The following is a 27,928-nucleotide window of genomic DNA, read 5'->3' on the forward strand; positions in this document are numbered from 1 at the left end:
GCAGTGTGATCATATCACTTTTTGATGACTGTTGAATTTCACTTGTACTTTTATGCAATATAATTATGTTCTCATCTCAAACATACATGTATTAAGTTGATTGTAAATGTATTGTTTTAGTATTTTCAGTAGAGCTACTTTCCATTTTTTTCAGTGTGTGTATGTTTTACTTGTGAGTATTAAATATACAATTGATAATAGTTACAAAAGAGGCAAAGGAGTGCAGGTGGACAGCCATAGAATATTATACAGTACAGTCATCCCTTGATATATGAACTCTCTTTATCTGAAATTTTGGTATAATGGCCCTTGATTTTTGATACCCTTTTTTTTGATTTATGGAATGATAAATGAGTACAACAAAATTTATCTGAAACCTGCTGAAAAACATTTTAAAGTCACATGTCATGCAAGTGAAGTGGAAGCGCAGCAAAAAAACACTTTTCCCAAAGCTTTCAGCTAAGACCCATACCCTTTACTTACCTCACCACATGTTTGGGAATCATGAAGTGATTCACCCATTAATTCATCTCTTTTTTCATAAAATAAAGTTTGCGTATGATACTTTGTTAGTATTTGTTACCCGTTATACTTCCTTGGAGGAATTTTTTTCAACTGATGCTGGCAAGTATGCCTTTGGGCCAGCAGTTAGTCTGGATTGGGTTGCTGTTTTGTAATCTGAAGGCTCTTGGTTCAAATCCCACTGCGGTTGTAGTGCTTTTGATCAAGGCCCTTAGCTGAACTGAAAGAGTAAGAATACTGCTTTGACTAAACGCACAAATGGTTGTAAAGTTAATTATGTAACAAGAGACTAGTCACCTTCCACACTGGCATCCACGCTCAGCACAGTTATTTAAGAATATAGAAAATACGGTATGCAAACAGTATCACTATAATTCATAGCAGGAGGGCAAGCAACTGCAAGGGTCATTTGTGTTTCATACAGCGTGGTCATTTTCTCAATGGAATGTAATCTTTTAGACCTCAGACGTATCATTTTAAAAATAGCTTTATAAATATATTTATACTTATAGTATTTTTAAACGTATAGTTTAAAACTATTTTTAAAATGATACTTCTGCAGTCAAAAATCCATTGAGAAGTGACCACGCTACACGAAACACAAATGACCCTTTCCTTTCCGCAGATATACAAAGAAATTGCCTAGGTGTGTGTGCGGTGTTGCCGCAGCCTCGCGAAACGTTTCATTCCGTGTGCGGTAAACGCTTCCAAGGGCTTCGCGCTCCTTCCCCTCCCATTTCCCCGCGGCCCACACGGCAGCACGCGCTACTTATGCAGGGACTGGCCGTCGCGCGTCTCTCTCTCTCTCTCTCTCGCTCTCTCTCCCTCTCCCTCCGCGCCGGACTCTGACGCTCCAATACCGACTCCGCGCTCCGCTCTCCTCCTGCGAGTGCGACGGCACAATAACTACGCGCTCGAAACATCATCGTCATGGCTCTCGGCAGGACGGCGCTCATCTTGCCAGGACTTTACTTCATCCTCTCGGCTTGTTGCTGGCAAGGTAGGCGCACTCCGCGGATGCGTGATCTCGCGAAAAGGCGGCTTCGCGTTCAGCCGTTCTCAGCGCGGAAACTTAGTTTGCGGAGCGCTCGCGGCTCACTCGGACTCGGAGCGGATCGTGATGATGATGGTGATGATGGTGATGATGATGATGATGATGATGGAGAGGAACGCGACGCGGCTTGTAGTGCGGTGGGGTCCGCAGCGCTGAGCGCTGCTGCGTCGGCTTCGGCTTCGGCTTCGGCTGGTTTGTAGCTGTCATTGCTCCACGTGAAGGGTCCACGTTCGAATCCCGCTCCTGCGTGGCGATGTCCTAAGTGGATACAGCGCTGTACGGGCGAAGGACCGTGAAGTTGGTTCTGTAAGCCGCAGATTAGGTTAGGAATCAGTTATGTATGCAAACAAACTCTGGAGTTTGTATGTATGGAAATGACTCTGAGAAAAGTTGTTGAAATGTAAGTATGTATAAACTGTGACTAAGCGTAGGGTCATGCTATTTTATTAAGAAAGGGAAATGTATTATTTTGACTTTGCCTCTACCTATTTGTCTGAAGAAGGGCTTTTTAAATCTGTGCTCTAACTGGTTGTGACATCCGATCACAGGGGGTCTTGGTAGGTGACAGTTTAATAAATTATAACCTTACCACTTTTGTGAATGAAGGCTCTCGTGTTTACATTTAGTCGATGCTTTTCTCTAAGCAACTTACAAGGTGGTTACAATTATTTACCCATTTACACAGCTGGAGCAATGCAGGGTAAGTACCTTACTCAAAGGTACTACAGCTGGAAGTGAGGCTCAAACCAGCAACCTTCAGTTCTAAAGGCAGTTGCTCTAACCACTACACTACCAACCGAGATGTTCCACTTCTGTATGTGATGTACAAGACACCATGCAAATGCTAAATAAAAGACATTTCGTGTGTAAGACACCAAGTGTCCAAAGTTGAGACTTTGTCAGCAAGCAGTAAACAGATGTGTTTTGGAAAGAGAGTGTACTGTATTTTCTTTTTCAGCATGTTATACAGCACAAGAAAAGCTTGTTTCGCTGCTGTGTGTAAGAACACGACTTTAAGTAGGTAGTGGCTAAGACATACAACCGGTTTGTGTTTTGCCAGTAAATTCAATGGCATATCTGTGTTTTATATCAAACACACCACGGGACCTTGGTTAAATATGATCTGTTTTGTCGGTGTACTGTGCCTGCTTTCATAAAAACGTTGCCGAGCTCAGGGACACAGAATTCACGAGGACAAGCAACTGAAAGTAAGAAAAACATAAGTATGAGCATACAAACTGGTCACTATTAAGATTATAATTATAGCATAATTAGGGTGGTAGGACTGGCCCTGACTGAAGGTTTTGTATGTGAAGTAGAGCCCTCTGTTCTCAGTTATTGCCTGCAGGGTCAGCTGAAGTGATGAAGTGAAAAGGGATTGATATTGAGGAAAGTAAGGTTGTGTGCGGTTGTGATGGTGTTTTTTGTGGAACGTTTTGTGAATCCTTTTTAATTTTTTCAAAAACGCGGAGGACCCACGTGGTCTTTTTTGTCCTTCTTCTCACCTCCAGCTTTAACTCATTGCCCTCTTTGATTTCTGACATCACGTTCCACCCCCCCAACACTCTTCCCGACCCCCCATTCCTGTCTTTGTTGTATTGGTGGTCTTATCATCTCATTTCCATCCTGACCAACCTGGCAGATTAACGGTGTGTCTTCTGGTGAATTTTGGGTCGAATGAGGTCCTTGATAAGCTGTTTGTACATTTACTTGCAAATTATAATGTGTTGGCTTGACTTCTAATTATTGTGTATATCTGTTTGCCCAGATACAACCTTTATTCAGCCATTACTCTGGTATTGCACTGCTCATTTGTGTATCTTATAATATTTAATAAAAAAAAAATTGGTGTGGGTATCGGGATTTGTCTGTGTCTTACGCACCTACTTGTACGATGAACCTCAGTGCAGCAAGTGGTAGGGAACAAACTAGGTTTGCTTGAGACTTTCATGTCTGCAGCTATGTCTCCTTCTCTCAATGTAATGCATAAATTGTACTCTTACGAGATGTATGTCGCTTTGGGCAAAAGCGTCTGCTAAATGAATAAATGTAAATGTAAATGTGTTATGCTACTTTTGTGTTACCGTTTCAGTTCCTTTGAATAATCTCTGCTTGGCTAATTTCCAATTGTTGCTTTGTTTTCAGTTGTCATCACTAGGTATCTCTGTGGCAATATGAGCTTTTGTCTCACCAGGACAGGTGTTGGTTAATTTATGATTGGATATTACATAAATTACTCAACCCCTGGGATACTGCAGCAAATGTATAGTTTCATCTGTCTGGAAAAGTAATGTAGTGCTTTTGCACCATAGGATGTACAAGGCAATCATATGACTCACATAGTTTAGCCATATGGGTCTTTTCATCAATCTCTGACAGACAGCGGTTGCAGAGGGCATGTTTCAAGGCTTGTAGAGAGCTGATGAGAAAATCAAAATAGGCAACTGATGAGAACATATTTTATCGATGTGACTTCCCGAAGTGCTTGCCTGTCTGTTTTGAACTGATTAAGGTAGTTCTGAAAATCCTTTAGGTGTACAGTTTATGCACCACCACTCACTGATTATGCACAGCTTGGCATATTATTGCAGACCATTGATATCTCAGGTTCTAATTTAAAGGATTTTCTACTGAAACAGACAAGGAATTTTCTAACGTAATTATTAAAATATATCATTAAGGTTCTGGGTATGGTGGTGCAGCGGGTTTGGCCTGTGCCTGCTCTCTGGTGGCTCTGGGGTTCGAGTCCTGCTTGGGGTGGCTTGCGATGGACTGGTGTCCTGTCCTGGGTGTCTCCTCTCGCCCTCCAGCCCTACGCCCTGTGTTGCTGGATTAGGCTCCGGTTCGCTGCGACCCCCCCGCTCGGGACAAGCGATTTCAGTCAGTGAGTGTGTTGTGGAATGAAATTTTGTTTACTTATTCTCTTCTGTAATACATGAAGTTGTTGTGCAGTAATCATGTGAACTTTATACACGGTTTGAACCGTTGTGTGTATGAAGTCTGTTCCTCTAAAATAAGGAAGCATGTGCTTGTAGGAGAAGGCCCTAACAGTGAGATTGCAACGGTTTTCGGTTAAGGGCGTGGGCGTGTGTGCTTAAAATAGGGTTAGAGTGTGGAGGAACAACGTACAACAACGTAGCTGGTATGTTGGAGTGGACGTAACAACCCCACCCCTGTGTTTATAAACATCTACCTGCTTGCCTGCCTCGGTGTGACCCTCCCCAGGACAATATTCCTTTTTCCTACCACAGTGTGTATGAGTATTAAGGGTGTATGTTATGTTTAAAATTTCCAGCGCAAACTTGTCTTTTCTGGTGGGTTATGATTACACCGAGCCTTTGTAAACTGCATGCGTGTCTGCAAATAATGTCACTTTCGCTTCTGTGGCTTTAGTATTGTAATTAAAAAGCTACAATTTGGTGCATTTAAGGTTGACCTAAGTTGTTAAATACTTAAAAATAAAAATGTATCCAAACCTTACCGAACAAATACAGAGCCAAGCACATTATCCTGGTAAAACTATAGTTCGATCAAACTTCAGTGGTTAAAGTTTCCAGGTTTTTATGTTTCCCATTCCATTTTCATGTACTTTTACTCATTTAGTTGGCACTTTACTCCAGAAGGACTTACAATTCAGAGAATACAGTTAATTCTTTCAGCAATAAACAGATTCAAATATAACTAGTTTGTTGCGTACCTCTATTGTACAACTATTTATTGCTGCTGTAATTGTTAGTGTAAATCAAGTGAAACAGCCACAGTAATTTAATGGTGTCAGTAATTTAATGGGGTGAAATGTGTTATGCCAGTCTGTAGTCAACACTTTTCTTTCTTTCTTTGCCAGATGTGTTTGTTTCTTTGCCCTTTTGCCTTTGTTCAGTGCTCTGTGTCACAGTGTGAGAAGAGCGTTCTATAAAAATAAATTGAATTGAATTGAACTGAATTGAATTGAAATGCATTTTCAAGGCATAGTTTTTCAGAACATTGTTGAAGTCTTCAGTGGAAAACAAAGGAAATGTTTGGAATTTGCTGCTGATATAATTGTCTAACAAGACCCCATTTCTTGCCATACCCACAACACGGGGCGGCTGCATTGTGGAACTGACCAATCTGAGACTTTTTTGGCGGTTGTGGTGCAGTGGAAGTTCTTGGGTCGTGAACCTGTAACCTTTCAGGTCAAAAGTCCAGCTTGAATCACTCCTATCCCATTACTTGCTCTGGCTGCGTATACGTGGTGTCGCAACACATACGACGCCGAAGCAAAGATGAGAGCGTACATGAGTGTCACGAATGATGCGACACCAAGGCTTACAGGTGTCACCACAGGAACTCCAGCGATGAAAATAACTTATTATCCGTGGTTTCTATGCAGTTTATGAAATGGAATAATACTTATTTGGTATAATGCTATTAAATTTATCACAAATACTTAAAATGTGTTTTGTTTATTGCTTTGGCTGTAGCTAATCAGCCAGCGGATGCTCGAAAAGGTGATGTGAATTCTCTTGGGGCGGCAACACAATGGAGTTTTGCTCCTGAGGAAAAACAGCCTAATTGCTACATCTACACTAATTACACATTTCATCAACATTAAATCACACTGCTTTGGACAGGGTTCGTCTGTTTCCTAGCCAACACAATCACTGTTTATTCGTACTCCTACTACGTATGTTTTAAGCTTATTCGCACTGGTGTATTATAGGCTGCTGGCTTCTACCGGAGTTGTATACCATCCACTTTTTTCCTGAATCGCTCCGCAATAGATTTACTTGACACATGACACATGGTCATATTGCCATTATGAACCAGTGTCTCTCTGCTGATGTTAGTGAAATCTGTTGGACAAATTGTAAATAATTTACAGTCGCTTCCTCTCCAGTGAAAGCATTTTACCTCACTTCAACCAAACATCCATATTCTTTAAGCATTGTTCGGAACAGCTGCGCACACCTGACACCGAAGGCATGGTGGACATCAGAGAGACGTAGTCCTCGTGGCAGAAAGCTCACGCTCCCGACCTCCTTCACCACCATCTGTAACTCCTTGGGTTACCAAACATGGTGCTCGCTTTCTGCTGTTGACTTTGTGCTACCCGCCAACTCAATGTTCTCTACAAAAGAATTCAACTTCATTCTCCATCCCTTCAATTTTCATTCTCTTCCTTGTCTGGAAACTGAGAAGGAGATAGAAAGATAGAGTGGGAGACAAGCCATTAAATATTTTCAAGAGCACTTTTAAGACTGAATCTTTGTTTATCATCTAAACGCAATTGGGTGTCAAGCAGTATTAATGTAGCTGATAAAAATGTAAGAACACTAAATAAAACCACCTGCTTTTTTGTGACCGTTAGCCATGACAGTAACATTATGAGGGTGTTCTGTTGGAAGAATGGCTTTTACCAAATAAATGGCATTTTAATTAAATATATACTGAAGCAAATATATTACTCAATGAATGCAAATAAGAGCTGTAAAAACCTGCCAAAATTGATAAAATCATCACTGAAAGCAAGTAAAAAGAATCTGTGTTCTGAGCTTTGGGTTTTTCGTGCTACACACAGCATCCTTGCCTTTGTCGCGTGACGAAACCGTGGGAAACTCTGGAGTGCCACTTGTGTGAAGATCACAGTAAGATTTGTTTCCTTCATCTTGGCACGTTAAATGCAAGACTTCCCCTCTTCCCTTATGCTGCTTACCTACAGATGGAGACCACAGTGAACCCGTCAAATCCCACAAATGTCACACGGGGGCAGTTGAGGCTTCTTTTTCATTTTTAACAGTAGATGGAGGTCTGTGAGCACCACCACTACACCACATGTAATTTCGCTTTGGTCTGGGAAACCCTTTGCTTATGAGGAGCTTGAAGCAATGTAGAGAGACTGTAATGAGCAACAGCCAAGATCACTGTGGATAGTTTATTTTCCTCATGTAATATTTCTTGGGCATCATTCTTCCTTTTTTGATAAGGAAATGGTCCTCTTTGCATTCCAACATAGCAGGTATACTCTCCGATGGCATTTCTTCATTGAATGTTTGACAAATTTTCCCGTTTTGCTGAAACTTACTATCGGGATTTATTCAGTAATTTAAATTGTTTGGATTGTGGTTTATCTAAAAATAAAGGCTTGCCATTTTGTTATTGACAATGTAAATTAACCCTGCAGATGAAACTGAAAAATTTGTGATGTTTTCACTGAAAGTGTCTTGAAAGTGTGGTGATGGCCCTTCAAGCGTGGCATTCCCACCATATATAGCCAGTGGGAAGGTAATTGCTGCCTTCACCTCAGTGACCTACAGTCATCCTATCCCCTCAGCAGAATTTCCCACTGTTCTAAAATATATAAACTTCCTTTAACCTTCTTTGTTCTTAAGGAAACTGGGAAAGGCCATCTGATCATTGTCTTTCCCTTAGTGTTGTGTTTACTCATGCCTCTCAACAAAAACTGTAGAAACAAAACATGTCTTCACCTTCCTAGTGCTCAGCATCATTGGCCACGACCCAACTCTTTCGCACTGAGCTGCAATACAAACAAACCTCGCTAAACTAGAGTCCCACCCAGAGGCTGTTGACAGCAGCATGAACCCACAGCAGGTGATGTATTTAGACTAAGCACATCTTGTGGGATATGTGGAAACCCTCATAATAAGCAAATACATCTCTGAAGTAACAAAAAACATTAAAATGTTGTCGCCCCCAAGACATCAGTATGTTTTGATTTACCCGATTCTCCTCCAGATAGAGGGTTTTGAAGACCTGCAACTAAGCAAGTACAAGCGACACAACAGACCTCCATATTAAATGTGAAGATCCTTTTTGAGTCCATTATTAAAAGCAATACAGTAGCAGTGTTTTCTCTGCCATTGTACTCAGATCAATGCTATATATAACATGAGCCTCGAAAAGATAACTACATATTTTTCCCTTTCAGCAGTTTAGAAGGCTCCTGTGTCTTTGTTGCCAGGTTTACATACAGATGTCAAAATTAAAAAAAATAAATAAAATGACTGAGTATTTGTTTTGTTTTGATGAAAAATGTGATCTGAAAATTCCCCTTTTGCAGTTTCAGCTTCAGACTTGAAAAACTGAGTTAAGGCTAATGTCTCACTGCTTTTGTGGCTAACAAAACCCCATGGTTTTGACAGTGAATCATACTCCATAAAACAACCCGCAATCTGCCCTCATTTATTAAATCACACCTCTGACCAAAATTACCGAGGCACTTGCGCATCTTGATGACAATGATTGTAATTTAAGTTTTCATAAAAGGCTATTTGTAAACTGTAAGTGGGAGTGATTCATGGTGAAAGTTAATCACCATATTATTATTGTCATATGCTGATGGGAACTTTTTTCAAAATGTGGAAAAAAGCTCTGTAGATGGTGTGATTTTGAATTCATTTTGAATCAGTTTCCCTTTATAAATGGAGACATTAAAGCAGATTTAAGTAAAATGTAATTTTACCAATTTACCAATTTATCATTAGCACGTGCAGTTTTTTTTTTTTTTTTACTGCTTCTAGTTAATCACCAACAAAGCAAAAAAAGTACATCATGCTGATTTTTCTCCTATGAATACTATAATACTCAGTGCACTGGGTCACACTGCAGACTCAGAGGACAGCACAAACAGGGCTGGAATTGCTGTGCAGGACTGTAACAGCTTTGGTGGGTTGTAATGATTGCCCTTTTCTGAAATATTTCCAGAGCAAGGCAATGTCATAATAATAATTGTCTACAAAAGAGTCAGGTCCTGTCTGCACCCAGCAACCCTCTCGTAACAATCAAGCTGTAAGAAGCAAGTTATTTTTATCAGCTGCAAATCAGTTGTGTTTCAACTGCATGGTTCTATACCATGTGGCTATGTTGAGAAATGACACAAATCTGAATTATTGTCATTCAAACCAGACGTTGTTCCCCATGTACTTATAATGCATGACTTCATTCTTTACATCTGCAAAAAATTTAACTCAGTTTCTGCTGTGGTACTGCACTGTAAAGCTCATGCCAACATTTGAATGTCAGAGTCAGAGGTCTAAGGTCAGTTAGCTGACCTTCCAGTCAAAACATCTGATCCTGATACTTTGCAGAAAGATAAACCACACTCCACAGTGTCTTTTCAAAAATATATCAACAGTTTAAATGAAGTCTGTTTTCTTTGACAAATCAGAACACATACGTGACTATGTCAAAGTAACTGAAAGAATCACTTAATAATATTACACAATGTTGCTGTTACATGATGCTTATAGTATTTTTGTGTTGCTAGATATATGCAATGTCGCGGAGGTTGTGATGGATTGGCTACTGATTTATGCTGTATACCTGTTGTGAAAATACATAGCAGCACAATCCTGCAGTGTCACTCCTACAGAACGGCCACAGGAGCAGGTGCCGTAGTGTAAAGTGGTGTTCATCCACAGCAGGGTCCACATAAATCGTTGAAAGACAGCAATAGTGTCTGGGAGGGGCGCATAAGTGCACAGCTTTTAGTTCCTGGGCAGGGGATGGAGAGTCCCAGTGGGAACCAGTGTTTATTGTTTAAGAGGGGAAGTCGGGAAGATCACTTAGAATTTTTCTGAAAGGGAATTCCTTCCCAGCCCTAAACACTATATGCTGCTCAATAATGTATGCTGTTTCCAGATGCCCCATTGTCCAGATGATTCCAGCCAATATCACGGCGTCATAAGCACGGTCCATTCCAATACATGCAACATTCATCAGCTCCTTGCAGAGCCTGAAACTTGCAAGAAATAACCTCAGCACAGTTATTTAGCACAGACTATAAATTGTCTTTATATACAGTTTTCATGGGTCCTGTTGGAAAAATAGTGCTGTGACATGCTGAACTAGGGATTCGGCAGCAGACCTCCGACGTCCTCCTTGAGTTTCATGAGAGGCAGTGGAGCCAAGGAGGCCCGAAGTACGGAATTCAAAAATTGAGATTGAGCGCTGCGTCCTGCAGGTTGGAAGGTGAGGGCATAGTGGGTTGAAGTCCACCCTCTGTGTGACCATCTGTTGCCACAGCTGACAGCTAGAGTGACGGTGCTCAAGTGTAAACACACACCTTCAGCCCGTCAGCAAACATAATAAAACAAATATAATCCTCATTGATGAAAAGCAGTCGCACACCTGCTAATTCCCTTGCAACTCACTGTTCCAGTACATTTTTAAGTATAAACTACAGTAGGAGACACATGCTGTCTTTATAGTTAGTTTTCAGACTGAACATCTCTGCCCTTGCAAGATAATTTAGTAATTAATTGTAGTAGAAAAACTACTTTTGAGGAGTTTGGCGGTTAAGCTGAGAAAACTGTCCACTGTCCTCATTCTACTGAGACTGGTGAAATGGATTTCTCAGCGCCATCATTTCCTCTTTGAATAGAAAAGTTGCCTTGTTTTCTCTTCCTTGTATCTCACATTGACACTTCTTTGCGCAGTGCCTTCAAGGCCTGTGCGGTTTGGCACTAGGGTAGAAACCTGCCTAACATAGATACCTCAGCGTATCATCAGTCATTCACACAAAGCATGCTTTCAGGTCCAGCATGGCCTTTATGCCTGTTGCAAGTCTCTTCTATGTCTTCTCTTGCTTGCTGGAAAAACAAGTAACTGACATTTGTTTTGTCATGTATCTCCATTCCTTCATGTTTTATCCATGCCTAAAGCAAATGAAGCTCACCTAACAAAGACATGTTTATTAGAATTTCTCTTGAGTTCTCTTCAGACAGGACCTCCATGGTAGATGGAGTCTTTTGTGTTTTACGCTAAACCAGATGAATTTTTTGCAATTATAAAAAGATACCATCACATCAGACCTATTCATTGCTGCATAACGTTGGGAATGCAGAAAAGAAGAGCTTTGGCTCAGATCAAGATAGCTGATCTTTTCTTTAGTTCGCTTTGGTTTATAGACTGAGAACTGAGATGATTCCATTTCATTAGCATACTAATCATTTCATAAAGGTGATTGAAGACAGTGTGTGATTTCTGTAAGGATAGTTATTGTCTACTTAAAATAATATACATTCTGTGCAATTGACCTGGAGTGTGTTTGGAATGCCTGACTGCAGAATGATGTTTTTGCAGCATGATGGTGATTCATTCCTGTATTAGAGCAGACCAAAAAAAGCCTGAGCTGGCCTGGCTAATGCAAATACGTCTTGAAAAATACTATCCGAACTCTGTCTTCAGAGCTGAAAGTCATTTGGGTTGAACAAGGCCCCTCATTTCCCTTGCACATCCTGCAGTTCTCATGGCAGTTTGCATGTTTTTCTTCGTCTGTCACAGTCTCTGCAGCGGGAAAATATGGTCCTGTTGGCCTTTCCCGTACTTCTCAGATGCCAGTTTGTTTTGATTTCAATGCTTTTGGGCACAAAGAGCAAGGGAAAAACCCCTGGGATACTGTTGTGAATGACATGGGAATGGGAAATGAGTGGGAAGTCACTAGGAGCAATGAGCGCCCACGGAGTCGTCAATAGTAACACGCTCAGGGGGAGAGTTTGAGCGTCAAGGTTGCGCTGGGTCTTTGTAGCTTCTGTAGTAGACGTAGGAAATCAGGTGCATTTAAAGGCATGTCATAGATCATACTTGCCCATTCTAGGATATAATTCCAAAAGATGCCCAGAGAAGAGTGGAGGATATGCTGTATGACACAACTGATTTGACTGATCCATAGAATTCTAGGGCTCTGGATATTCTCTCTTATTTCAGCCGCTCCTGTCACTGGTAGCTAATAGAATAAAGAAGAGTGGAAAGACATGAACCTTGTGGTCAAGTCTGGGTCAGGTGTGGACAGCGATCTAACGTTGGTCAAGTAGGTTGTAAACAGATCAGATGTGTTTGTGGAAAGTGTCTTGGGAATAAAAGTCAAAGTCCTTAATAGAAAAGCAGTTCAGTGGAAAAGCAACTTAAAGCATATTCTGTGAACTAGTGCCATGTTCCTTCCCGGAAATGAGTAGACGGACCCAAGTGCAGGGTGAACCGACTTTTATTTTTGGAGGATCCAACAGGCGAGGGTCTTCGAGGTGCGTTCGTTGTTGCATGGGCAATCCAAAGGCGAGGTCGAGTAAGAGGCGATAGGTCCAAAAGACAGGGAGTCAGAATCGGGTCAGGAGGAGGTCAGGGAACAAGGAGCAGGGAAGAGGACAGGGAAACCATGAAGGCTGAGCCATTGGGTTGGTTAGCGTGAGGCGAACAAGGTTCTGCATCAGCCTTAGTTCTGCCACAGCCTTTCATGCCTCTGTCCTGGCCGAGCCCCAGGTGTGCCTCATTGCTCCACTGACGTGGGCGTGGGAACTAGACTGATGCACTCCTTTAAAAGTCATCAGTGACTCTCAGAGATCGCTATAATTATTTATTAAGTAGACTCCTTCTGTCCAAGAATATTTCAGATTTCAAGATTGGTATATGATGATAATGATGATATCTGAGGGTATGTAGAGATACACATGAAACAACTTCTTCCAGCCTATATTGAGGAACACACATTTGATGTTTTTCCCTTCATTCAAAGAGCACAGTGATATTAGGGATTCCACCAATATGAGCCGAGTATCGGGTTTCCTTAGGTGTACAAAACTGATCACACACCTTTTCCAAAAGGCTCATTGGATTTCAGCAATGCTTTCAGGATTAAAGCTGTAGTGTTGATTGAGATTTACACAGCAAAGTACTCCACATGTGCACTAAATACTGTAGCTGGGATCACATACAACTTCTAATACCCAAGCAGAACTATTGACCACATGAGAATCACATCGTCCTCAATACAAGATAAGTCAACACTAAAATAGCCTGTAGAACTGTAGTGCCAGTAGTGCCATTTTTGGAATGACTTCTTAATGAACAGTTTAGAAAAGGCTCTGTGCTCATCATCTTCTAAATTTTCAGTCATCCTTCAGTGCAGTCTCTGGGGGCTTATGCTGGAGTACCATAATACTTTAAGCTGTGAAAATTGCTTTGGAGGCAAAGCAAGCAGATCTTGTAAAATGAGGTGTTGTTGGATCATTTGTTCATTCAGTGAGCCTTTGCCCTTGAAGTCAATTATTCAGACTAAAGGTTATGTTCTTCTCCGGCAATGCAGCAACAGGGGCTGGAGTGCAATAGGTCACTATTTATAAGCAGATGTCTAATCTACATTTATGCCCTTGCCTGGAACCTTTTGATTGTAATGCCTTGTTTAATTTGCTTCATGAGGTCAGGATAAATAAAAGTGGTGTCAGGAAATGTACTTGTCATCATGTTCAACTTTACCCTTAAGTACTCTGTTACATTTGATATCTGATGAGAGGATTGGACCTGTACTCCTGTACTCCTGTACTCCTTTGCTCTTTATCAAAAGGACTGGGAGATTTTTTTTCTTGCCTTGCTGTTAAACACTCCTGTCTCATACAGCAGCAGTCTCCACCTGACCTGTGGGCATGGTCACTCCTGACCGGCTGGCATTGGGGATCAGGTTAGCTGACTGCAAGGGCCGAACTCCTCATAGTTAGGAGGCAGGGATAAGGCATGCTGTTCTGTTATTGGCAACACCTGATAAACTACTTCAGCCCCCTATGCCATCAAGCCCGAAATAACCAGTGTCCTCAGAGGAATGCTTGTTCACCCCATGGCTGTCCTGCACATATTGCATGTGGCTTCATTCACATCCTTCTTCAGTGTCAATCATTGTAAACTAAAGAGCATATAGTACCAGTCGAAAGTGTGACTATATCTGCTAGAAAATGTTTTCCACAACACATTAGATTAACAAGTTTGAGAAAGAAATGAATTGCAGTGTCTTTCCTGCTCTGCATCGATTCCTAGATATGTAGGACATTTGTGATTTACTTTGCTTTCACTCATCTGACCAGTTGGTCCCATACAAGTATTGCCTTGACTGCTCAGTTGTACTCAAACTTCTGAAGGGTTCTGTATATTCAGTTAGCTTGAAAATTTTGATTTAACCATTTCTTTGAGCGAAATTTACCAGATAGTTAAAAATGAGTAAGAGTAAAGATCCTGGCACATTAAAAACCACAGGCAAGTTTAGGATTTTGTTATGTTTAGCAAAATTTTAGGGTAAACACAGAGGGCCTGTTGTGTCTTGCTGCGTATGTGGTGTTTTTATCAGTGGTTACCAAATCCTTAATCCTGCAGGCAACATCCAAAGCCTCTGGTAAACTTTATGGGACAGACACGAGGTCACCATCCCGGTTCATAACAATCTCGGCACACTTCCAACCCATGATGATCACACAGTCTGCTTTGTGGCTGCCAGCACTAACAAAATTCAAAGCTGTGACCCGTCTGCTACAGATCATGACAATGAACTAAAAAAAGCCATGCTTATCGCATCACCGTGGCCTGACGCACTTAGGAAGGTTAAGATAGTTTTTCAAAATAAAGAAAACAAGGCAAATTGGCACTGAAAAAGTTTGTGAAAGTACCTCTGCTATATCCAGGTTTGTGAAATAGTTCGTTTTCCAGAGGTTTTTCACATGGGCTCCATTGCTGTGGGGCTGGGATTGGGATCAGCCCAATCCCCAATTTGCAAAGGGTTACTCAGTGACCCTTTGCAAACACACTTACACACACCTGCCCTTTATGTCCTTGTGAATAGCCGAGTTTATAAGCGGAGCCCCATGCGGCAAGGATCATTCAAAGCATACTTCGCCCCTGGTGATGCCAGCTGTGGGTCGGAGCCCTGCTGTCAGCAGCTTGTCAGCAGGGGCGCCTAACTGAGCCCAACTGACCAGAAAAGCGCTGCCAGGTGGCTTTGTTACCCTCCGACCTGAAAGTTGTGCCTACGTTGCTCCATTGCTGATAGGATATTCCTGGTACCACTGCCCAGTGCAGGACCCTCCTTGCATGACCCTCTTCCCATGAATTCCGTGTGCTGGGTAGGTGTGCATGGGAAAAAACTGCTACCTAGACAACAAATAGGGTGAAGTGCTCCTGCTCCTTTCTGAGACGGTTGAGATGATTATTGACAGATATGGATGTGCAGATGCAACCTTTACTTCCACTTTGTTACAGTATTTCATGTCTTGGGGAAAGACATGATTGCATATCCCCTTCCTGTCCTTCCAGCTGCTACAAGAAAGTCTTGACTTGGTGACAGTTACAGCAAAGCAACATCTGCCGTGACACTTTTGACATTTCTCATGCCGATAGTTTGCTCCACCCTCCTTCCTTCTGAAGGGAAGAGGAGTTTTTGTGAGTCAGCAGGAGGCTGACATTGCTAATGCACAGGAAATGTCTTTGTGGTGATTCCTTAATTTGATTTCTGTAATGGGACAGGATCCACCACACTCAATTAGCTCGTGGTGAGTTCAGTGGAAGCACGCGAAAGAGGGAAGCTGTTATTGTTTACTGTCTGTGTGGGAGGTGTCAGCAGCTGAATACCAATTTGCTAGGGGTGTATTATCAGTGTTTCTTCAAGAGTGTCTTTAGAGCATTGTGAATCCAAGAGCAGCAAACTTAGCATAACATTTCAGTTGTCAGGGGGCTGGTTTTGTTACTTGAGGAAATGTGTGATTTTTTTTTTTTTGAAAGGAAGAATAGTGGTCACCATCTTAGCATGACCATGCTTCTATGCTTAAAGAAAACAAGCGAAAACCTTGGCAATGTACCCGTAATCTTGTTAAGGCTGGTTTCTCTGGAAAGTGTAGATGACATGCAGACGGTTGTCAACACTGATAGTGGTGAAGGTCTGTAGTATTGGAAAGGGCCTGTGGAAGCTTCACGTAGTGTCAACCACTGTGTGATCACTGTAGGCTGTGAACCTGCTAGAGTGACTCTGTGTGTGTTTTCAGCATGTGCAAAGGTGGAGATGGAGCGACAGGTGGAGGTGTCCATTGGAGAGACAGCGACAATTTCCTGTTTTTTCAACATATTACCGGCTGTAATGGAGTGGTTTATGGTGAGTATACCTCATTAATTCCATCACCGTCAACAGCAGGATGGTGCTGTTCAAAGCATTCTGTTACAGGTACCTCTCTCCAAGACACAACTGGTAAATATTACATTGTTAGGATAAGAAATTTCTTCAGACATTAAGCATGTTAAAAGCAGAATTTTGAGAGCCAGTGTACCATTTGTATTTGTGGTGGGTTTCTTTCCGACAGACAAGGAAGGCTGGACACAGGGAGCGGATCTATCTTATTGAAAGCCACAGGAGTGTTGCAGAATTGGACACTGACTTTACCGATCGCATTAGCGTGAGGCATACCAACAGAAGCGTCATATTGACCATCAACAACGTGAAGCTGACAGATGAGGGCGAGTTCATCTGCCAATTAAATGGAACTTCCACTGGGATTGAAGAGGGGAAAACCCAGCTGAAGGTGTTTGGTATGATTCGGAGATATTTTGCCAATTTTTGCCAGTGAAGAGTAAGCTCAAATCTTTTTGAATTTTAAAATTTAATTAACATCTTAGACCGGGTCTTTCAAAGAAACTTGTTTAACAGACATGAGAATATGTGATCGTTTTTATAGTAAGATTTGCTTTTCCTGCAGTGCCACCAGAATTTCCGATCACTGAGACCATCACCGTGGGTGTCCATGTTAACCAGCAGAAACCATCAAAGGTGAGAACCATTCACGAGTAATATTTACCGTCCTGTGAAGCCTTGTGAATTGCATGAGAATGTCATGTACAAGACTTGTATAAAAACGAGCTGTTGTGCTGATACATAAAAATAATAAGAATTAACAATATAAATGCAGAAGGAATCTGTCTACCGTTCCTAATCACCTGTGTAATTCTCCACCACACATTTCAGATTGCAACTTGTGAGACCCGAAATGGGTACCCCGAACCCAACATCACCTGGTATCGGAATAACACTCCTCTGCGGCGAAGTGACCGTGAGTAGCATTTCAGAAACCTTAGGCCTTTTCATTACAGCTATCGCTCAAAAACAATTTGTAGCCTGCATTCAACAACACTTGTTACTGGAAACATAGATGTAACAGTACCACGAAGTGTTGCCGTGAATGAATGAGATGACTGACAGCAAGGTTGCTGGCTTGGGTTTCAACTGAGCATAATTGAGTAATAATTTGTTTATTGACTGTTTATTAAGAGTTTAACCTGATTACTCACAAACTTCACCCATCACGAGATGCGCTTGTCATAATTTTCTTTTCGTATTTGGTAGCAATTTCTACACTTATTTCCTAAAGCTCTATTGCTACTTGTGAGTCTGTGAAGCATTGTCACTGTTTTACTGTTGTGTTCTCTCTCTTAGAGATCATGATAGTACCTCTGGTGATACTAGAGTCCAGTGGGCTCTACACAGTCCAGAGCGAGTTGCACCTTAGGGTGGCCAAAGAGGACAAGGATGCAACGTTCTATTGTGAGGTCTCCTTCTTTGTTCCTAAAGCAACGAAGATGATAGAGTCAAAGCCCTTCAGTATCCCGGTGTCCTGTGAGTGCCATATTCATCCAAGGTCTGACAGATCACACACAAAGCAAACATCACATCGCTCAGCAAACTATACATCGCTTATGTTTGTTCCAGACCTCACCAGTTGCACACAAATCATATTTATTGTCATATGCATCTATCTAAGGAATGGACAAAAGGCTCTCTCAACAGCCTAAACATGCCAGTTTACTATGATGCAGAGCATTTGATGAATAAATACACTGCTAGTACAGTGGCTCTCTATGTATTTTCAGTTTAACTATGCAAATAAGTTCTTTCCTCCAGTGGTGTAGAGATGAATACTCCTTTGTTTGTTTCACAGACCCAACAACCAAGATTGAGGTCTGGAAAGAATATCCAGAAGGACTGGTCAAAGAAGGGGACACTGTGAAGATCCGTTGTCGGGGAGATGGTCAACCCCAGCCGATTCTCACCATAACTCATATGGATGTAAGTAACCGGCTTGTTGTCCGACAGCTTTCTTCATGAAACCTTAACACTAGACAGTAAATTTAGGGTTAAGAGATAAGATATTCCATGACAATGTTTTGTAAGTTAATGGATACCAGTGCCTGCTGATGCAGAATACTACTATTGCTTCCTCTCGCTTCTTAAACACCTCTTTGTGTGGAAATGTGTGTGCTACCCCCAGGAAGAAGTTAGGTCTGATGAAATGGGTCTTCTGGTGCTGGAGAATGTGAATCGGACAAACAGCGGTATCTATGTGTGTCGCTCCCTTGACTGGGAAGCTGGTGAAGAGATTGAAGGAAATACCAGCCTTGAGGTTCACTGTGAGTGGTATCGCTGACCAGCCCTCTTACCAGAATTTCACTTATTATGTCTTGTTCAGATTCAGGAACAATATTTGCATGCGGTGTCAAACACCCTATTTGTAAAAGAATTTCTCTGGAAAAGAGATAGCTTTTTAGTGATATTTTCTGCTACGCTTTCTGTCCCCGCAGACCTTAATTCTACCGTGCTGGATCCCACAGACCACGAATTCATCTTGGGTCAAGATGTAGAAATCTTCTGCAGTGCCAGTTCATCCCTTGAGACCACAATAAAGTGGTGTAAGGTATAATCCACACCATTGTGGTTACTGCATTACCATAAACTTTACAACAACATTAGAAATAGTAAAATAATAAAACAATCACATGACATAGATGCCAGCCCCCCAAAGGCAGGGAGCCTCCTTAGCAGTCTGCAATTATTCCCTCATTTATATAGCAGGTTAATTTTATACTGGAGTAATTAAGAGTAAGTACTTTTCTCTAGTGTACTGCAGCTGGGATTCAAATATGGACCTTTTGGTTGCAAGGTAACATATCTAACCACTATGCTGCTCACAACCCGCTTATCATTCCAGGATGGGAAGAATGTGAGTAATGAGAACCGGCTGTACCTGGCCGACATCACGTACGACATGGCAGGGGAGTATATTTGTGAAGTGACAGTTCCTTTGCTGCCAGAACTGCAAACCAGCACTTCTTTCCCTTTAATTATCTATGGTAAGTTCCCAAATCACCTTTGTTTGGAACTCTCAACAGTACAACAAAGATACTCCGAGAGCTATGGTGCAGATGAAGTGTGACATCAGTACGAGGGTTAAGCACATCCCTCCACCATAGGGCCGCCACAGATGATAGACCCCGATGCTGATGCTGTGCTGGAAACCAAAGTGGGGACTTCAGTGAACCTGACTTGTGAAGCCCAAGGCATGCCTTTGCCCACCATAACCTGGAGCGTTACTGGCACACGGGTAATGTGCTTCACCTTTGTCACATGATATTATCAAGCCCTTCAAAAGAAACTTCAACGCCTCCGTTTTAGGCCCATTTACAGAATAATAAATTGTTGCCGAAGTGTGTTCTAACCCCCCCCCCCCCCCCATTTCCTGTAAAGGTTTTGTCTGCAGAGTTCCGAGTTTTGAGGACAATCCCATTTCACACAAATGTGACATTTGGGACCATTTCTCCTAGCAAATATGGCATTTCTTTTGTGTAAGGAGGCAGGTTCAAGTGCAGCTGGAAAGATTATTTCATAATTTTGTTGTCTGCGCACTTCTTATAATTTCTGGTCACTGAGAAATACCTACAGTGCTTCAGAGACAAGTAATTATAATAGCTTTTTCTCCCTATTAAAATGCAGAAGTGCAGTTTTTATTTTTTTTTCCAGTATTCATCTATTACCGTAAATTTGTAGGATATTCCATCATTACTAGGATTAAATAAATTAAATAATTTAGTGTAATAAAGCCTTTAACAATCATAAATTATACCTTCAGAACTGAGAACTCTTTACTACCAGTATATAGCAAACTGTAACTGGTAACTGGCTGTGGTTCGGAGCCAAACATGAAATACAACATAACAATATACAAGATGGTGAAGGACAAGACAGTGACAATATAGAAAACAGTTACCATGTGCAGGTCGAATAAACAACAAAAGGACTGCAGACGCAAGCAACGGTGCAAATAATATACGAAAGTGCAATTGACAGCAGTGTGGCTGTAGACAAGATTTAGAACAATAATCACACGTGGTTTCGGGGGGGGTGTGCTTAGGTGATTGTTTTGTGGTGCTAGACGGCTTCAGGAAAGAAGCTGCGGAGATGAAGCGAGCTCCGAGTGCAGTTAATGTTTTAAGTAGGGGGTATGTTTTAGTCGTGTAAATTCACCTGCAGTAGTGTAACAGATATTACATTCCATTCGATTTAACTTTAAAAAGTTAATTCTGTAAATACAGTGATTAGGATTTTCCAGCGCAAATAATCTTAATCTTTTTTTATTCTGTGCCAGTCTTGATCTTTTCCTTAAATTAATTGGCTAACTTTATAATCTTGACTCCTGAAATAACCCCGGGTTGCAAAGTCCAGGGAATGAGAACTGCTGAACTACTCGTCTCAGTGTGATTTGTCTCGCTGTGATGTATGTGCCCTGATATCGTATCATTTCTCATCAAAGACAGATTCATTATACCCTGATACGCGTTTGCAGCTACGTATGCGTCTTGTTCCTAAAATCCAAGTCACAATGATTCCCATTAGATTTGTTTTAAATTAGTGGAAAGTATTCTTCATCGGCTAAATGTACAGGCATGAGTGAAAGTAGAATGAAATATGTGTTTGCTGCTAGAATTATTTAAAATTAAATTTAGAAAGAAAATTGTATCTTGCGTATTTCAACTTCCCGTTTCCAAATTTTCAGAAACAAGCTGCAGGCCCACAGTGCATCCACTTTTGAATTTCACACAATAACTGCATTTGATCTTTGTGATGATGAATCTTGTCCAGGTTTCTATGGATGTCACTGCATCTCCCATAACTAAACTCTACATTTTGGTCAGACTCGTTATGAGGTGGTGGACGAGAACTTGGTTCGCAGCTCAGTGAATATCAGGGTGACATCTGACCTCACAGCCTCCTGCAACGCCACTAATGACAGGGGCGTGGATGCAAAGTCCTTCAGCATCAAAGCCAGTAAGTACAGAGGACGACACCTCGGCAAACACTGAGCGTGTGCATTCCTGTTAACAAAACCTATATTGCAAAAACAGGTGGTGATTAAGAGTGGAAGTTTCAAGCGTGGTTAAGAATTTCTTTTCTCTCTTGGTTTGCAGCTCCCTTGATATCAACCTCAGCTGTGCCCAGCAGCAATGGTACGTTGCTACAGAACCGCTTCAGTAAGGGGTTTCGGGTTATTAAGCACAGGACTGACGGGAAGGATCGAGCAGATCTTAGCGAGCATGTTAGGTGTTTAATCAAAAGTGACGATGACTACATACACCCAGATGGCAGTTTCTAAACCTATAACAAGCGCATATGAAAAGTAAACAAATGGTTTCATTCCCATTGAAGACTAACCATCACACACTGAACCCACCATTCAGCAGTTGCCCACAAGCCTTGTACATTTACATGGCAAGGAACACTAACTTCTTGTTTCTCAATACACAGATGATACATTCAGGACTAGCCTGCATGGGGAGGTGCAGGCTACACAGTACCTCCCGGTGAACACGCTCACCTCACCTCCTGACTCTCATTACTTCGGAGCGCTGTCCATGTAATGCTAGGAAGTATCGGTTTGAGATTCGTGAGTAAAGTGTTTTGCAGGAGCAAAAGCAGTGGGTGTATTAGATTAGCAGTCACTGCTTTTTGCAGGTGCAACAAGTGCATGGGATTCTCAGAACCTTCCGGTCATCCAGTATTGAACACATGGAGGACTCGTGCAAAGGATATATATAGGCAGGGATCATAGTGATGAAAGAACCACAGCTTTAACCAAAAGGTTCAGTTGTCTCCTAGAAAGGAAGCTACTCATGCACACTTGAGCTAGGTACTTATAAGACCTGAGACTTTTGAGAAATAATATAGACACAGCAATAAAGTGAGGAAGTTTTCAGCTTTTTATAAGGAAAGAATAAATAAAAACTAAACTAAATAATAAAACAAACCTAAATAGTAATAATTGGATAATAAGTCTTGCTACTTGTACATCTGAATCAAAAGTGTCCATCTTGTGTTCTGATCACGGTCAAGGCCCAATACTGTTTCAGTCATTTGGGTTATATGATTTGTTTGACACTGACAGGTACCAGTGCAAAGAAGGTCCAGAAAGGTGAGTACCCTCTTCCAAGAAACAAAAAAATACCATAGAAGTACATTTTTAACAAAGTATTAAACAAAAAAACTACTCATGTAGAAATTTTCTTAGCTTCAGATTTTGCTCTTTAATGTTCTGAACCTCTAGCATTTATTACTGCGTAACTATACTGTCTTAACTCGTGTGGAAAACATATCTTTGAGCTAGTTCAACATTAATATGTTTAATGTGTTCCAATAAGACTAATCAGGTAAGTACAAAAGAAATGAAAGGTGACAGTTTGCCAGGTAAGAAGCTGGTCAGTCACATTCTGTGAAGTTGCTTTTGCTCAGTCCAGGGAAAAACTACAACTCAGAGCCAACAATCGCCAATGAAATTCACAGAAGAATCCAGCAGACACAGGAAGTGGTGCTAATGATCTGTAGGAGAAGTGGCGTGAATGTTAAGGAAAGATTAAACATAAAAAAGGTAAACTTTAAAGAGGGTGACAGAAATATGAGGGAGTAAAAGTATATTTTTCTTTTGAATAAAAGTCAAAAATACTGATAGAAATTATTCTAGAAAATGCAATTTCTCCACTAATGCACTTAAACGTAATGGCATAAATGCACCTTGTTACAAGCCCTCTCCGACTACTACTGCTGTGCTTTAATAATGGTGTATTTGTATGTAAGCCATCTGTCTTGGACAGTATGCGTTTATTTACTTGTAGCTGTATATTGCATTAGAGAAAAGTATTTGCCAAATGCATAAATGTACATTTTTGATCCATCTCTTCTGGCTTGTGGGGAGAAAAACCCCCTGAGTTTATGGACCCGGGAGCCCATGTGCTTTGCGCTGCTCTGTCCTTCAGTAGATCCCTAACAGCCCAGTGTCTTGCTAAGGAGTTTCAGAAAAGGAACATATGCAGATAAAACCTCTCAGGGTTTTAGAGCACTAATACCACACTAATTCCTCACTTGCCTCAGATAAAACATCTGTCTCAAGCATCCTTTAGAACATTAATTCCTTATACATTTGGCAGAACTAATTATGCTTTATTGAGATGCTGACTGACTACATGGCAGATGTTTGACTAGAACCCTACGTAATTGGTTTATCTGTGGCAGGATTAGGGGCCATGGATTTAAAAGGATTTCAAAAACATGTCAGAGAAAAAAAATATCAATTTAATTTCAAATTCAGATTGAACCTCCTATTGCCCTTCTCCAGAAAACGGTGTTATCATTGCTGTCATCATCATCTGTATCCTTCTGCTGGCCATCCTGGGGAGTGTGCTTTACTTTCTGTACAAAAAGGGCAAACTGGCTTGTGGACGATCTGCCAAAAAGGACATGTAAGCATCCTGACCTCTCTCAGAATATAGAAATATGAAACATTTTTGTCCCTTTTTTTGGGATTAAGTAAATAACTACTAAAATTGTGCCTTACCTCAACAGCACTAAGGAAAAAGGTCATAAAGATGACATTGTCACGGAAATGAAGACAGACAAGACAGAGGAGACAGTTCTTCTGCAGGGAGTTAACGGTGACAAACAACCTAACGATAAGGTAACTATAGAAAGTACAACTTGTCATAACTCAAGGCTGTGCTTAATTGCAATGTAAACAGACATCAAGACTTAATTATCACTCATATCGACTAAATATCACATGAAATTCAATCAGTACTTGACTGCAGCTTTGTACCGTTGAGCAGATGAATACAACATGGTTCAGTCACTGAGATTTTATACAGGTGCTCTTGATTTCTTGAAATAACTCACCATCTGTTTCTGGAGAGATGGCCAACTGTTCAGGTTATGCCACAAAGAAGACTAATTAGCCTGAGAGAAAGACGCTCATACATTACTCAGCATAAGAATAAGGCTACTACAAGTAACCTGCCAAACCCTTAAGTGGGAATGACCAATTCCTAGGACTGTACTTATATGCAAAAATCTGTATTTCAGTCTCCATAAAGAATATCTGGGTATGTCCAAACATAGGCATTTTTGTTTGTGTTCCATGTGTTCTATTAATCGGATAAAAATGCAACAAAAGCTGATATTTGCTATATCTCCTGTAAATTCAGTCAGTGTTTTTCTTCCACAACACTGCTACTGTCAGTGGGCATTATAGGTGTTGGAAGGTTTCTGTACACTGACAAACTGAGCAGAGTTTGAGAGACTGGCCTTCCTCTCTGTATTTAGCATCATCCTGGGATCTTGCTTACATGTGCTTCTGCTTTGTCCTCCTCTCACACATTCCTCCTGGAGTAAAGAGATGAATACACCGAGGTGCTAAAGTGAGGAAGTTGATGGGACTTCGCTCCTAGGAGGACCACAGCAGCCACCGCAAGCATCTCGTTCCGGGACCTGCACAAGACATGACAGCAACCCCTTTCTTGAACTCTTCCTTTATGCCAGTTTTCAATGAACCTTTCAGATGTTGCTTTTGCACATTGTTGACTGGTGCAGAGTAAGCATGGCAGGGGTATCCATCCATTTTTGTTCATTCTTTCTCAGACTTTACACTGAATACCAATCAAGCCCTCAGATGGTGTACAGCATAGCAGTCGCTGCTTCACCTCTGGCTGCTATTAGGATGTCGCTCTGCAAATTCTGTTCAGGTGCTTCTGGTACTGGTGAAAGGGAAGGTATCGAATGGCAATTCACAGGATGGAAGCCTGCGAAGACTGGAAGATGGATTTCCACTTCTGTCTTTTGCTCACGCTACCAAACAAGCGGATTCCAAAGGGGCGGAAAACGGTGCGTGAAGCCGGAAATTGTGAGCATTCTTTACCCATGATTGCTACAACAAACTGAACCAGCTCAAACTTTCCTCCTCAATGTCTGGCTCCCTCACAAACCTGAGCTGAGAAGCAGTGGTTGGTCAGTAGTCAGAGTGTTAGGGAATTCTTACTCCATAATTGTTTTAAATATCATTTATTTGATTTTGCAGAAAAGTTCCATATAATGTAAACCTTCACTGTATGAATCTGCTGTTCAGCACTTACACTGTATATAAAACATAGAATGTTGTTCACGTGATGGGGAATATGCTCTGTAAAGAAGTTCATTCTATTTCGAAACTCCTCCGTGATATAAAAGTTATGTAGGAAAAAATATTCAAATTTCCATACCCTTTCCAGTACATCATCTTTCTTTTCAAAGCATAGATACAGCTTTGCTTTTACAATCCAATATCTCTGGAGGAAGTACGGAAGACACTGCAAGCCCCAAAGCCCATCGCCACCACTGCACTCAACATCGGGGACGGGTGTGCTCCTCTAAGGGCCTTCTGTTGCCATAAAATCACTGTCAGTCATGCAGGAATGACCCATGTTAATTTTGACTTTTTTTTTTTTTTTTTTGTGAACTGCTGTCAAGTTAAGGTCTGTGAATATTTAATCAGTCCTGATGGAACACATACAAACTTCTCCTGTGTGAAGTACAGCATGGATTTAACCATTTTTCCATATGTATAAATAATGTAGGCTTTTTGCTCAATACATGTTGTTCATATTGTTCAGTACATGTTCTTGGAAAGAATCTGCAATGTGGTTTTATGTTTAGTGTTTCCTGGGTTTGCTGCCTTACTAGGCTACAATTCAAATACTCCTGTGCTTGGCACCTTAGAACCCTGTACAGATACTTTTGTGTACCACTCAGAGGAAAAAGACACAGTACAAAGCTCACATGTATCGTCACCAAACGCAGCACAGTCCGTGACATTAAACACTAAGTGTTTAATCATTTAATCCCAAAGTACTTTGTCTAGATGTATATACGGCAAGGAAGCGGTCGCAGAACTCGCCCCATTTCTAGTGTCTAATTTATTATTTTTTTAACTTAAAAATCAAGTTAGGTAAATCAGAAACTTAGGACACAGTAGTTTGCCGTGAGGGGATATTTCATGTCCATGTAGAATAACTTGAGTCATGACTCATGTGGACTGTGTTTAACCTCTCCGAATTAAAACGCATGAGCTACAGTACAGGTATGGCTGTGTTTTGTACGCCACAATTCCACTAGAAAAAGTAAAAGTTAAAAATAAAAAAATGCAACAATTAAAATGACTCTCCTAGATACTTGCACTGAATGTATACTGCACCATTAACATGCAAGGGCCATGTGGTCCAAAAAGGGGAAAAAACTCGTGTATTTCATCTTATTTCACACTCCGAAATAATCATATAATGCAATATATGGCGCTTTCCACTTTATTCGACATTCATTCCACTCCATATATAACCCGAAGGGTGAACATTCAAAAGGTCAACACTGATTATGGTAAATACTGACATGATTTTATTCAGGTACAATAATAAACTTCTTGCCTTAAATTAAAATACTTTCCTTGGGGCAAAGTAATCCCTGCTGTTGGCCGGCACCTGTACATTGTTATTCATATTTTTGTACGTTTGCACAAGAGAGACAGAAGCGCAGAGGCGAACGCATAGAAATAAAGAAATGCGCACAACGCAGAACGATGCGTCTCCCGCCTCATTCACTCTCAGAGCGCCGCGCGCCGCCGCTCTGAACTCAGCTGTTCCGGAGGAGAGCGCGAGAGCTTTAGAGGAAACACGGGGAACGGCGCCCCCTCGAGGGCAAAACGAGAGCGGCGCTCGGTCGCCACTGGTGACGTCGGCGCTACTCATTACGGCACTCGGCGTAAGCGTCGCTTCACCGCACAAAGGGGGGGGGGGGGGGACTCAAAACTAACAAGAGCGGGAACACAAGTGTACGTGGACTATTGCCTCTTACACACGCTCTAAATATTACTAAGTTCACACACCCAGCTTTAAAGTGACAGTATCGTACCACACTGGTGTGTTGTGCGACATGATGGGACCGTATGTGCTTCACAGTGACAAAAACGAAATGCTTTAAATCACATGCTGCGGTCAAAATGATTATGTGTAAGGACGGCCGATAGATGTCATTATTCACATCTTCGAAGATGTTTATCCTTGGCCACACACACACACACACACACACACACACACACACACACACACACACACACACACTTACTTAACCCTTTTCATGCCGTGGACCTCTTTGGCAGTCAGGTGAAGCTGGACACCTTCTCAGGGTAATGTATATTTGCATAAAATAAAAATGCTTAGGATTACAAGCAAACCAAATATATTGAAACAGTTATGAAAATGTTAATATTGCCTGCACTCATAATTCAAGGAAACGCTCAGTAACAGGTTGGTGAAAATAGAGATTCAATTTATTTTCATATCCAAGTTCACGGAGCCCAGGTGAAGAACCCAACTATGTGCTGTCAGAGCTTAACTGAAGTGACTAGTGTTCTCCCATTTCCACTGAACTGTATTGAT

The 27,928-nt window shown here is 41.4% G+C and overlaps 1 protein-coding gene across 4 annotated transcripts; it reads left to right on the plus strand.

Annotated features, from left to right (window-relative positions):
- Nucleotides 1-1,349: 1,349 nt before the first annotated feature.
- Nucleotides 1,350-26,653, plus strand: LOC108928785 (cell surface glycoprotein MUC18-like). 4 transcript variants are annotated; one of them, XM_018742921.2, is made up of 17 exons: nt 1,350-1,522; nt 16,369-16,475; nt 16,681-16,906; nt 17,074-17,144; nt 17,340-17,424; nt 17,808-17,987; nt 18,310-18,437; nt 18,640-18,778; nt 18,950-19,062; nt 19,357-19,498; nt 19,619-19,749; nt 21,338-21,470; nt 21,611-21,649; nt 22,585-22,611; nt 23,809-23,932; nt 24,036-24,147; nt 24,855-26,653. In XM_018742921.2, the coding sequence occupies exons 1-17, from the start codon at nt 1,453-1,455 to the stop codon at nt 24,855-24,857; spliced, it is 1,830 nt and encodes a 609-aa protein (XP_018598437.2). In that variant the 5' UTR covers nt 1,350-1,452; the 3' UTR covers nt 24,858-26,653. The 4 variants fall into 4 exon arrangements, 3 of the variants coding, with proteins under 3 accessions (XP_018598437.2, XP_018598436.2, XP_018598438.2); XM_018742920.2 differs by having other exon boundaries at nt 24,860-26,653; XR_001965700.2 differs by lacking the exons at nt 24,036-24,147; nt 24,855-26,653 and adding an exon at nt 22,929-23,064 and having other exon boundaries at nt 23,809-23,864.
- The last annotated feature ends 1,275 nt before the right edge of the window (nt 26,654-27,928 follow it).

Source organism: Scleropages formosus, chromosome 10, assembly GCF_900964775.1.
Source record: "Scleropages formosus chromosome 10, fSclFor1.1, whole genome shotgun sequence".
Classification (NCBI taxonomy): domain Eukaryota; kingdom Metazoa; phylum Chordata; class Actinopteri; order Osteoglossiformes; family Osteoglossidae; genus Scleropages; species Scleropages formosus.